Source organism: Mercenaria mercenaria, chromosome 6 (assembly GCF_021730395.1).
Source record: "Mercenaria mercenaria strain notata chromosome 6, MADL_Memer_1, whole genome shotgun sequence".
Classification (NCBI taxonomy): domain Eukaryota; kingdom Metazoa; phylum Mollusca; class Bivalvia; order Venerida; family Veneridae; genus Mercenaria; species Mercenaria mercenaria.
Window position 1 is genome coordinate 68,608,394 of NC_069366.1, and position 13,490 is coordinate 68,621,883.

Consider the following 13,490-nt stretch of genomic DNA (forward strand, 5'->3'; position numbering starts at 1 on the left):
TAAAAGTTATATCTTGCAAGATCCCCACTTTCAAGTTACCAGTCTGCCAAAAGCATCCAAATAATGATCTGTATACATGTTTTCATCCTGGTAAAACAGTTTAACATTACTTGTACATCCTGTTGCCGGCTCACTGTGGAACTACAGCAATGTTTTTGAAAATAAATTTGTGCATTCATTTTGCAGTTACTTTCAACTGGAAATGTTTTTAAATTGCATAAAAATGCTATATAAGGTGTATCAGCTCTTTAACAAGTATGTGCAAGTTTATTTTTATTTGTGACTAGGGTACATAAAACATCAAATGGATCAGGTTAGTATGCAACAGCATTTTCACCCACAGCTGTATAAACCATAATCATAGAGTAAATTATCACAACAAAATCAATGTAATGATTTCAATAATTTATTCATCAACGATACCTTAAAATGGATAATTAAGGTACAATATATATTACTGAACAATTATGTGAATTGTTTAAATGTGTATTCTCTAGAGTGTCGAGTTGAAGTTCTTAGTATATATAGTAACAGGGTTACTGGGAAATCCTTTGTGTTTGTGGAGGACTCATTTTTTTGATTTCATGGTTGCATCAATTGACAAAATTAAAACATCAACACATAAAATTTCAATTCATTTCATCACCAAAACTTAAAACACACAAAATCGTATCACCAGAACATAGTCAAATTGATAAAACCACAACATTTCATGCCCACAAAATCAAATGATTTCACACTAATTAATTTTATGCACTACAGGGGATCACATCTTTGTTACAGCAGCTAAAATTATCCTCACCAGCATATTGCACTCTTTATCTATATAAACAATCAGGTGGCAGGGTTTTGTCTGGAGGGGTTTTGTTTGCTCTATACCTGTTATAAGGAGAAAGCTACCATCAACATTTTCAAACACTGTTAAAGAGACAGAACCTCTGGCCACCTGCACTCTAAAGTGGACAAGCGACCACCGAGTTATTACGGTAATGGATTTTCATTTATACTAAGCTTTTTCAGCTCAACGGTCCTAAAAGCTTAGAGAATATTTAACTCCCTCTAGAGTATGCATTCTAGGAAATCACAGTGATCATATTGATAGGCCCACTGTGATTTTTCTCTATCAAAAAAAATTCATCTTTGAATTAAGTTAAATTTATACCGCATTATAACAAAACTTGTGGTCAAAGTACTTGTAAACTGTAACGCAACAAGAGTTATCTGCAACATAACTAAGCAATTACCTTGAATTTAAATATGCCCTTTCAGAAACTGCTTGTAACAGTTACAGATGACATAAAATAATATGAACTAAAACTTTAACATGTATCATTACTCTAAAAAGGCTTGCATATCAAGTAAAAGAAAACAACTTTAATTAACAAGACACAGATTGGTGCCAGAAATGCCTCTATGAAAAATAAAAAGAAATTGCAATTATCTAAAGCAATGTTGAAAATTTTGAGACCACTCTAAAATAGTAACCTTGTGATTGGTCAATTTCAAAATGATATTTCAAATGGACCAATCAGAAGCTAGTTGTTTGAGACTGGTCTTCAAACTAAGCTTTATGACATGGGAACAAAAGTGAAAGGCATTGGTAATTTTCTGTAGATCAGTGGGTAGTGCATTGGTGTCACAAGCTGAAGGTCCTGGGCTCAAACTCCATCTGATGCTGGACTCCTCATATAAAATAGTCTTTCTGATGACATTAAAGGTGAAGCTTCTGGAATCAGAGTACTTTCTGTATCATGCACTATCCTCAAAATCCTGAAGAAGTTAACACCTTTCTAGAGAGAGGAATCACTCAATATGAGCGACTAGTGGTATGATAAACTAAGATACATACAAAAAAACAAGACAATTTACAACCAACCATAACTATCAATAAATTTAAAATTGAGATAAAATAGATGAAATATCAATAAATCTATCACATTTTTAAGACATTTACAAACTCAAATCAATAATAAGATACTTGGAAAGATCACAAATTTTTAAAATTATGATCTTTAGACCTGTAACAAAAATATATACCAAAGCATGGCATATCACTTTATCACATATGAAATAGCACATGTATCACACTATTTATCTTGTGATCATCAAACTGACTGTTATTATTGATATCATCGCATGATACGTAAAATAGCATGCCGCTTCACCATACCTAACTTGTTAACAAACTAAAACTTGTTCAACTGTAGCTTTCATATATGTTATGGCTCAACGGGACCAGTCTTTCTGATATGTCTTTAGTCTTTCAGAATTCTTAACTCTCAGAAATATATCAACATCTAAACTCAATGTTTTTCTCCATAGAAAACACCCCAGCGTTGGTCTTTTGTTCGACCTAACTTGTCTTTCCATCCATTTATGATATAGTCAAAATCTTCTTGAGAAAACTCCTGAAACATAAAAATACAGCATAAAAAGTTGAAACTTTTGCCTGTATATAATTTGTAAAGTGCAAATGAAATTCAATATCTGGTATCAACAAAACATTTCAAGTCATACATACAGTAAGACATCTGATGTAACTGGGACAATTTTTTGTCTTGTATGTAAAATATCTGATGAGGTAAATTGTACCAATTCTGCTACCAGCCTGACAACACCCAATATCATACTCCCATGGTTTGTTGGTGACCTGAGACAAGATATATGCTATCAAGGAAACCAAACATTGTTTTGGAATTCTGAGACAGTGTATATCTGTATCTGACCACTAACAAACTACGTAATAATTTTATCTTGCAGAAAATGTTGTATTACTGGGTAAATAATTTATCATTTATAACTGGGTAACTAACAAATCTACAAAATCTTAATCAGACAATTTCTAACCAACGACGAAATTTCTAACCCAATCTCGTTAGCATGTAATGTCTGACATCTCTAGACTAAAATCTAAGCAATATACTTAAACTTGCAAGGTAAACAAAACTGTGTACAGTAGCCTGTAGGTATCTAAAGTGTCAGGCATTTAAATAGTTCAAACATGATAACCCTTAAAGTCACCTTACCACTTACAGATAACAGGAAAACAATGTGAGTGAATAACTGTGACATGGTTGTAGATACCAATGGAAAATTTTATGCAACAGAGTATTTCTGCACGCCTAATATATGCATGAACTTGGGACATGTTATTGAATAAATTCATCAATATAGACACACAGTTACTTAGTATATGAACAGATGTACTGTATTGGAAAAATATAGTTCATCCACTTAACCTGCACGGAGGGGAACCTGGGGTCTTCCTCCTCCATCAAAGCTGGGAAGTCGCCATAAAAACCATAACTGTGTTAATGTGATATTTAACCCAACAGAAAAAAACAACACAAAAATTTAACCTGCATTTTAACAAGGAAACAGTGAAACTGTATTTATACTGAGAAAACACTGTACTTGTACTTATACTGTGGAAACAGTGCAACTGTACTTACACTGAGCAAACAGTGCACTTGTACCTATACAGAGAAAACAGAGCACCTGTACTTATATTGAGGAAGCCGTGCACCTGTACTTACACTGAGCAAACAGTGCACTTGTACTTACACTAAGAAAACAGTGCACCTGTACTTAAACTGAGAAAAACAGTGCACCTGTACTTATACAGAGAAAACAGTGCACCTGTACTTAAACTGAGAAAAACAGTGCACCTGTACTTATACAGAGAAAACAGTGCACCTGTACTTAAACTGAGAAAAACAGTGCACCTGTACTTATACAGAGAAAACAGTGCACCTGTACTTATATTGTGGAAACAGTGCACATGTACTTATAAGTGCACCTGTACTTATACTGTGGAAACAGTGCACATGTACTTATACTGTGGAAACTATGCACCTGCACTTATACTGAGAAAACAGTGCTTGTGTATATTTTACTATAACTTTAGCAAGCCGGAAGAAATATCTATGTGTTTGTACAATATTGTTCAACATCTTAATGTCCTTGAAAATGTTGCAAGTTGTTTGCACAGTGAAATGGTTTGTTTCTATATCTGCATAAAATATGGAAAATTACAGACATAACTATTTCTCCATGTTCCATGGCCCTGACCGTAACAGATATGCCAAACTGAATATTTTTGTTATTGGAAAGGCCCGTGGTATAAAGAGGTTATCTAATCTAGTCATCCAAGGTTGAAACTTTCCAACATCTAAGTAACAGAAAAAAGCTACCTGCTGAGCAATTAAAATTTTTATTAAATTAAATTTTAGTTTTAAAGCATTTGAAACTCAATGTTTTTTGCAGAGATCAATAATTACAAACATATTTTCCATCTCAATTAGCTTTACATCAAGAAATATGCACTTGTTCTTTCAAGAAATGATAACATTTAACCAAACAGATTCTACTTGTTGCGAAAAAAAATTTCATTCTTATTTTTGTCTGGCATTTGCCTAAAATTGATGTATGATGTACAATTGTGTTGGGGTCGGTCATTTCAAATAACTATTAATTTGAATAAAAGCAGATCAGCTCTGGTTCTGATATTTTTCTGACTGATATATACATACCAGCTACAACTGAAATACAAGTTTTCAACAGAGCACATTATATTACCTAGGAAGCATAAATTAAAACAAAAAGATCTAAAAATATCAAAATTTGTCAGTTTTTAATGTTGTTTTTTTTCTAAATTTTTGATAGTTAAGAAGAAAAACTGACCTAAACACAAAACTTAACCAGGCAAAGCTGACACTGATGCCGGTCAAGTGGACAATAACTCCTCACTTTTTTTTCCAGAAATCAGATGAGCTAAAAATGCGAAGTAGAGTTATGAAACCTGTGCACTGGATGTCAGATCATGACAGTGAACAAGTGTGTGATGTTTCAATCCATTCCCATTAGTGGGTACTGAGATACCAGCTTACATATAAAACCTTAACAAAAACTGCTAAGTCAACACCAACGCATGAGTGAGTTCAATAGCTCTACCTATTCTTTAAATAGTCAAGCTAAAAAGTAACCCATTTTCTCAATTTTACATAATTTCCAAAATTTTTAAACACGATGAAAAAAATGCCCTAAAAAATGAAAACAGGTAGAGTGACCTGTGCTTTTTCTGCCCTTATTTGTATTGGAAACTAACGTTCTTCAAGCTCACAGAGTAGTATAAAAAAAATTCTTAACTGTAGAAAAAATTTGATCCTCCAGAAAGATACTACATTGGCATCTAGACAAAGGTGCTGTTTATGTTTGGTTGTTTTTTCAGATCATTATAAGCAATTCAAAGCTAATATTTCAATACCAAAAGGTTTTAATACATAAATCCAGTTGTCTCCCTTTCACTGCTGCAAAAACTTTGTCACTTTCTAGTTTATTCTACAATTTGGGAACATTTTAAGTTAGCACAATGGCTCAGTTCAAAGAGCACCAGCAGCATTTTCCATGCTCACAGTTTGACATTCGGTACTCGAATGGGAGACCATGAACCTGTGTAAATATGCTTCTTTCTACCTCCCAATGAAATTCAAGGCTGATTTACTATAAAAAGGGTATGTATTCTTCAATCTGGTAAAGTTTCATCATTCCCTAAGAATATTTGTGAGTGACTTGGACAATCAGAATATCTTCCTAGCCTCTAGATTCAAGTCCTAGCCTGGCAGCAAATTCTTCCAATCCCATGATAAATGCAATTAGCATATTTACCTGAAGGAATTCTTTCTTTACACCTTCAGCTACAACAAGTTCTTTCTCCAAACTCTGTACAAATAAATCTGTTCTATCTTGTGCCCTAACATTGGAAAACCCTGCAGCTTCTAAAACCTATAAAAAGGAAGAAATAACACTGCTAAAGAGTTCAAAGTTTTTGTTTGTTTCCTTTTCTATTTGCCACCATTTTAATATAATGACAACGGGTACCAATACTGAGTCTCCACAAGTAACTGACAATTTCCCGATAGAAGAGGAGAACAAATTGCTTCAGACGTGTCGTCTTCAATAAATCGTCATTTAGAAAATAACCACACAAGATGAGTTAACTTTTGATCTTTTCATTCATAGTCTTGTGTTCTGCTGTTCAGCCAATGAAAGGTTTCATTATGTTGTTGTAACTTCTAAACTGTATTTAAACAAAAAATTATAACTCTTATACTTTCAAAGTAAAGGGATTCCTTTTAATTATTTACTTCAAAAGGTCAATAGTCAATCTAGCACGAATTAATCATATGTCACTCAAACCTTTAAGAAGCCACAGCATCAAATATAAAATGAAATTTAGAGAAAAATCAACAAGTTACCTCGCCGTATCTCCGAGGTGAAAGTAGGTTATACCCTCTCTGTTTTACGTAGGCTTTGAAATGTTCAGAATGTTCACCATCACTACAACAATAATCTGAGATAAACACTTTTCCTCCGACCTTCAACCATCTCTATAATGTATAAAACATAATATTGTAAACTCACCTTAATGGTTTACTGTTAATGTAATAGTACATTTTGTAGTTACACCAATATAAGAAATAAACAACAACAGCTAAAATTTTCAGCTATTTTATCTTTAAATATGAAATTCATCAATTCATGAACTCATAAACAGCAACACTGGCTGAAACCACAAAAACTGTACTAATATTTCACATGCATAATGTACTAAAGAAATATGAAAAAAAAAAAAACTAAAATATAAACCTTCAAAGGATTATGATGTAAGAAAAAACAACTCTTGCAAAAAGTAACTAAGTTAATTTGCTTTTTGTTTTTGTTGGGTTTTAAGTTACACCAAAAGCTCACAGGTTATGTGACCACTTGGTGGAAGATCCCAAATGCTTTTGGTATTATATCAGGCACGGGCGGGCACACAGTTTGAATCATCAACCTTTCACAAACAAGCTTGAAGGGCGCCCTTAAAATTATGATATAAGCAAGACTAAGACCCAATGAAATAAGGGCCAAGTATCAAAATATGTTAAAGACTGACTTACATAGAACTGTTTAAATAATGCAAGTTTGTCAGGTATATGTAGAATAGTGTCACGACTGTATATAACATCAAAAGACTCAGGCTTGTACTCTCGTTTTGTGGCATCTGCTATTTCAAACTGTACTTCCTGTAAAAAATCAATAATTTTCAATAGGACTAAAAAAATATATTTTTACAATTTCTATTTTTTCAAGTTTAACACTAACTATCTTTACTGACAGCAAGTCAAACTGCTAATTACAAACTTTAAATACTTTACTTTCAATATCAATATTTTCTTAAATGGTGACGACAAAACCTTTAAAAATGCCTTTTACCTCATGTTAATTGGTACTTATAGATTTAAAACTTCAATGACAGCGCATCCTTGTCATATATAATAAACAACATAAAGTTTCAAACAACAAGTCAATAATTCTGCAACATTGTTTTTTACATACATTCTTGTTTCTTCTTGACAGTTTATGATGACATAGTCTTAACCTTTAGCCTGCTGGAGGCAAGGGATTCTGCCTTTGCGACCAGCGTCTGACAACAGTGAACAGAAATTTGTTGAAAAAAAGGCCAAGTATAAAATGGGAAATAACTTTTATCAGCATGAAAAAAAGAGTTATGGAGCCTATGTCACTCGGCTGGTAATATCATGGGGAAGGCATGTGTGATGATTCATTAAACTGCAAAGAGTAGTAACTGAGAATTGCTAAAATGGTATTTACACATGACACTTACACTGGGCGCATAGCAATAGATCTTGTGACATTCATTACAGCTTCATGACAAACTAAAAGCACATAATAGAAAATACAAATATGCAAATTCAGTGAGGGAAATACTTACATCTTCAGAAGCACCAACTTCTTTGGCTCTCTCTATACCAATGTTGATCATATTTGCTGATAAATCTATTGCAACTACCTGAACTCCAAACTCCTGAAAATGAAAAATTCTCTCAATGGTTAATATCTAAAAACTCAATACAGTTAAGCCACTGAACAGTATTGCATAAAGCTAAAGAGGATTCATTTATACCTAAACTTAAACGGTATACATCTTACAACCAAATATAACATACAGTACCTTCGTCTGGTGAAACATTTTATATGCAAAGATGAAAACTGTGTTTACAGAGTCAAAACGTTTGCTTTAGTATGCACTCCAGAAGCATGATTACAAAGAAAACGACCCTTTAAAAGTCATTCTAACCTGTGTATTACTACACCAGCATGAACATTGTTTGACATGTCTTTGATGACAGCTTAATAATAGCCAGACTAATAGTTAAATACAGTATTTTATTTCTCAAAACATTTAATACATAATGTAATTTTTAACAACAGAAAAATTACTAACATTGGGAAAGCAAAATTATTTACATGACACATGTTCAACTTTAAAATTTATTATGTAATAAAACGACCAATAAATCTGTGATTTCAAAACAACACAGCATTAGCTCCTCCAGCTGGTATATGATTTAACATATCAGACCTCAGATCTTTTATACAGTCATTATAAAAAAACATGTTAATTAACATTGTAGTGTTCTATATTAAGCTTTAATGGCTGTTAATCACATTTACTGAAGAAGGATTCGCAGCTCACCTTGACCATATAGAAAGCACTGCCCCCTATACCACAACCTACATCCAACACAATCTGACCAGGCTTTAAGTCCAGTTGTGCTACAAACTCCTACAACAGAATATAATCTTTTTGTGTAAGGCATAATATTTAAAGGTAACTAGAAATTTTTTAATTACCTTCTCCCATATATGGTTGAATAATTCACTGTGATATTACAAATATGAGAAAATGCCAAAGTAGCATCATTACAAAGCAGCAAGAAAAATATCATCTAAAAATCTATATGCATGGTAGAAAACTGTACAGAAAGAAATGCAAGTCCAAGGCCTGTAGCTACATTAAAATTCATCAGACCAGAACAACACTCAATTTAAGTATAATACTTATTACTTTAACTTTACTGCAGTGACAGCCCTATGCATATTTGATGTACTCTTGGGTTCTGAAAAAGCTAGTATCAGTGTCACACGAGGAGGTACAGTTGTGACCCCAGTAGGGATCAATCCCACCACTTCCAGGCTGAGTAGCAGACCTCCAAACTACTAGTCTGCTGCTATAATAATAGGTTACCAATGCAACATTCTCAGACAAGTTGTGTTCTTACATGATTATAGTCTTTATCCTAAACAGCCTGACAAGATAACTTCAAAAGCAACAGATTACAGGGTGTAAAATTTGGCAAAAAAGATGGATATATAGAGATTTTTGCGAACACGACAATTTTCAAATTCAAAACAGTCACTAATATCTAGCAATATTATACCTTTGTAGTATCGAGCCCTCCTGTACTGACAAATGTTCTGCCAAATATTTTCTCGTATCTGAGAACACCATTGGTTGAGTACTGCTGGTTGTCAAGGAAGTCCTGGAATGTAGCATAACCGTGGCCGTCATTTCCCGCTTTCCGTCTACACTTCTGTAACAACCAAATCACCTGATTCTCATTGTTCTTCATCTGAAACAAGAAAGTTGGGGAATCGTAGGTTTTATTTGGGGTTTTTTTTTAACTTACTGGTGAATATTCTCATGACAATTTGACAGAAGATAGCAAGTCCATAGTGTTTTTTCTCTTCAACAGATTCATATGGAGAAGCTGTGAGTTACTTGTGGAAAACATAGAAAAAAACCTAATGTTGTTCAGGCATATTGACCCCTGTAAAGTAACTGAAATACTGCGCAATTCCAATAAAATTACTTATCGACAAATAAATTGTTTTGATTTTATAGCTCTTAAATTCTGTCAGTAAAACTTTTTGAGTTCTTTTTTCTTTCAAACATTCCTTATGAAGGATTAATGTATCTTGAAACTATTACAGTTGACATCGTACTTGCGACCACCTCTATTAAGCAATTTTTGTATTAAACGACCGGTCAAAATCCATCCCGAACATTTTCAGTACATAAATTCATTCCATTAAACGGCTTTTTTATTAAACAACTAGCGACTACATTAATGTAGTCCCAACAGGTAAAATATTTGACAAAAGTATCTATTAAGCAACCGGGTACCAAATTCCCGCCGGGCATTTCTTCACCTGTGTGATTAGCAAGTACGTTTTGCACCTGCCTAAATGCAATTAACTTTTGTAACAGTCGAACTGACGACCAATCCAGCTATAATGTTCACAGTTTGTGAAATACGTATACATATATGTATGTTCATAATAAATACAGTTACATTAACAGTTAAAAATTAACTTTCCTCCTCACCTGACTGAAATTCATTAAAAGACCATTCCATTAAGAGATCACTTTTTAGCAGTCCCTTGGGCGGTCTCTAAATACAATTTCGACTGTATGTTTAAATGAAGTTAAATCATGCCACTTTTCTTTTGTATCTTTATTTTACATTTCACACAGGTATGCCCTTAACAAAGACACAAGATGTAAAGAAAGACAGCATACCTTTATATATGAACTGACTGGTTTTGAAAGCACAAGTTCAAAACCAAAAACTTCATCTTCATTTTCTGTAGGTATTGTGAGCATTGTAAACATGGCCATATACAATGCTGGATCCCGATACTTAGTTGGATTGTTTGACCGCTTCTTGTTACCTTCAAACATAAACAACAATATATAAATCATATGAAAATTTGAAGAAGAACTACAAACAATTAAACCACAACCCTGTTTCGCAATTAGTTAAAAGGTTCAAATGTTAAACATATTATTTTTTTTCCCATGATACAAACTAAATGCCTTTCACCAAAAATGCTGTAACTATGGATGAAAATAATGGACACCTTCTCAAAACTATGCATGGTAAACAAATTTACTACTAATTTATTTTTGTTTTAACATAATTGATACTACATGTACAAGCAAACTGTTATTAAACAGGTGTTTAGAACTTAAATGACAGACCAGAAAGGTTGGAAAACACTTTGAACTTTTTTGTTTCACTTTCACATAAATTTTTACTTTAAAAGAGATATTTGCAATTATTAGGTTTGGCCACTGAATTTTACAATTCATTTTAAAAGCCCAAAAAAACTTTAACTCTGACGTGCTTTAGCCTCCTAATAATTTCTAAGAATTTTTATTAAGATCTATTATGATAAGTTTTCATGAACCAAGAAACTTAAAATTTATTCACAATCTACAAACTTCTGTATGTTAAACAAACAGATACGAAACAGTTTTATACAATAAATGTATATAGGAATATGGTGTTTTACAGGTATCAGTTTTATTACAAATATACATTTGGCATGTGTATTTTTTTTAATTAAACCTGATGGGGATTCAGTTCTAAGATTTAATGATTTAAATGTTACTTGTTACATGAACTGTAGCCAGCTGTATCAGGTTAGTAGGCAACTAACATACTATACTAATACTGCAAGCTGCTGTACACGTGGTTCTTCTGGATGCACTTTTAACATTAAAGTGACTGTATGCTTTATCACTTAGCCACTTCAAATATCATTAAACTGAAGCACAGGAAATTTATGTCAGTTAACAGAAATGATATTTTAACAGTTAAGAATAGTACAAATTTCATTTTCATCATCTCTAGCATAACATTATGTATTTTTAACCAAAAAATCTAAATTGAGAAGTATTCTATAAATAGAAAGCATATATAAAACTATCTCATTTTTATATTGTTACATGTAAAAATGGAACAATTACTATGTAAATCTACTAGCCTGAATATATCGGGGATAGCAGACTGATGCACAATTAGGCTAGTATTCATAAAAATTGTATAATAAAATGAATACAGACACCACAAATTAAGACAATCAAGATGCTGACCCTGGTGAGGTTCCAGATTGTAAATTTTATCTGAAGACCAATCTCAACTCCAGCATTTGATTGGCTGCTACCAAAAGCTAAATTTGAAAGTAATCAGCGGCAAAACTGCTGAGACAGAAGCAATTTTCTTTTCCAAGGAAATTTTGTGTGTAATGATGAATTAAGGATCAAAGCCAAATAACAGAGTCACTGACATTAATGTTATCATTCAAACTTGCTTATTAAGTCATTAAGTCAATATTAATCTAACCTAAATAATTAAGTGGTACTATATAATAATTACTTTCATAATTTTATCTCATATATACAAGCTATCATACATTAGTGAAATGAATCATAACATCATGCCTATCTAACATGAAGTCAAAATGAGTGTCACCATCCTAAGTACTGATAAAGTTTGCCTTCACCTAAATCATATTTGTTTTCACCTATATAAATTATCTTTTCTAACATTTACTCTACTCATTATATCTGACGTAATGCTTTACAAAACTATTTGATTATAGTACAAATGATAGAGATGAAGTAGAATGACTGACTACTTTAAATTTTTTATCTAATTCTGATTTTATTTTCATGATTTACATATGCATGATGGAAAATTTCACAGGCGATAGATAAAGCAATTTGCATACTTCAATCTTATTTTGCCTTTTAAACAATTTTTATATTTTATAAAATAATTGAGTGGCTCTGTACAGGTAGATTTATACAGTTTTAAACTGCAAACTAAGAATTTGTAAGTTTTATATATGAGTATATCTAAATTTAGTTACGACTGCAACACAATGATTTTTCACACAACATATATCAAAATAGGTTGCAGGGATAAAGCATGTTTTTTCGTGTTACATAACATCTGCAGAATCCAGAAGGATTGGTTGGTGTAAAAGCCCAGTACAGCCGGGTAGCAACTTATCCCGAAGGATTCTGCAGCTGTTATAACACGAAATGAAAATGTGCTAATGCTATTCTAGCATAAAATGCATAAAAAACTAATAAATGAATACATTGTCCTTCAACATCATTAAATTATCATGAAATTCGCGGGAATGTCCATGTTGTTTTTTCACGTTGACATTTTTTCTTTTGAATTATCTGTTTTAGGACCCTTAAACATTTACGCTTTGCCACGGAACGCACATATATCATACTTCATTTTTCTTTCTTTCTCTATCTCACATTCTTCAACATATTAACAGATGAGTACATGTATTTTAAAATCTCCTTCAGTAACATTTGTTTATGGTACCTTGTGTAACAAATACGGACTTGGGCTTTCCTGTTGTGGCCCGCACCGCCTCCTACATAGATCATGGTTCTAGGTAAAATAATTATACATAAAAAAGTTAATAAAACATGCATTGCAATGTTAACATAACATAAATAAAATACAAAACAATCCCTAAGTGAATAGTTACTATAACTTTATAAATCTGCCCCTCCATGAGAAAACCAACATAGTGACTTTGCGACCAGCATGGATCCAGACCAGCCTGCACATCCGCACAGTCTGGTCAGGATCCATGCTGTTCACTTTCAAAGCCTATTGCAATTAGAGAAACCGTTAGCGAACAGCATGGATCCTGACCAGACTGAGCGGATGCGCAGCTGGTCTGGATCCATGCTGGTCGCAAAGCCATTATGTTAGTTTTCTCATGGTGCGGCTCAAATAAGCAAAAAACAATAGTTTGACTAC

At 32.8% G+C, this 13,490-nt stretch overlaps 1 protein-coding gene across 8 annotated transcripts in view; it reads right to left on the minus strand.

Annotated features, from left to right (window-relative positions):
* Window positions 1-390: 390 nt before the first annotated feature.
* Window positions 391-13,490, minus strand: part of LOC123548662 (uncharacterized) — a 29,601-nt gene continuing 16,501 nt past the window's right edge. For all 8 annotated transcript variants that reach the window (XM_045336131.2, XM_053546248.1, XM_045336137.2 and 5 more), the window contains 8 exons: window positions 10,430-10,581; window positions 9,288-9,479; window positions 8,543-8,632; window positions 7,778-7,870; window positions 6,942-7,067; window positions 6,258-6,389; window positions 5,668-5,784; window positions 391-2,408 (listed from right to left, as the gene is read on the minus strand). In XM_045336131.2, coding sequence (XP_045192066.2) covers window positions 2,304-2,408; window positions 5,668-5,784; window positions 6,258-6,389; window positions 6,942-7,067; window positions 7,778-7,870; window positions 8,543-8,632; window positions 9,288-9,479; window positions 10,430-10,581 — 1,007 coding nt within the window. In that variant the 3' untranslated portion in view covers window positions 391-2,303. The remainder of the gene's footprint in view (window positions 2,409-5,667; window positions 5,785-6,257; window positions 6,390-6,941; window positions 7,068-7,777; window positions 7,871-8,542; window positions 8,633-9,287; window positions 9,480-10,429; window positions 10,582-13,490) is intronic.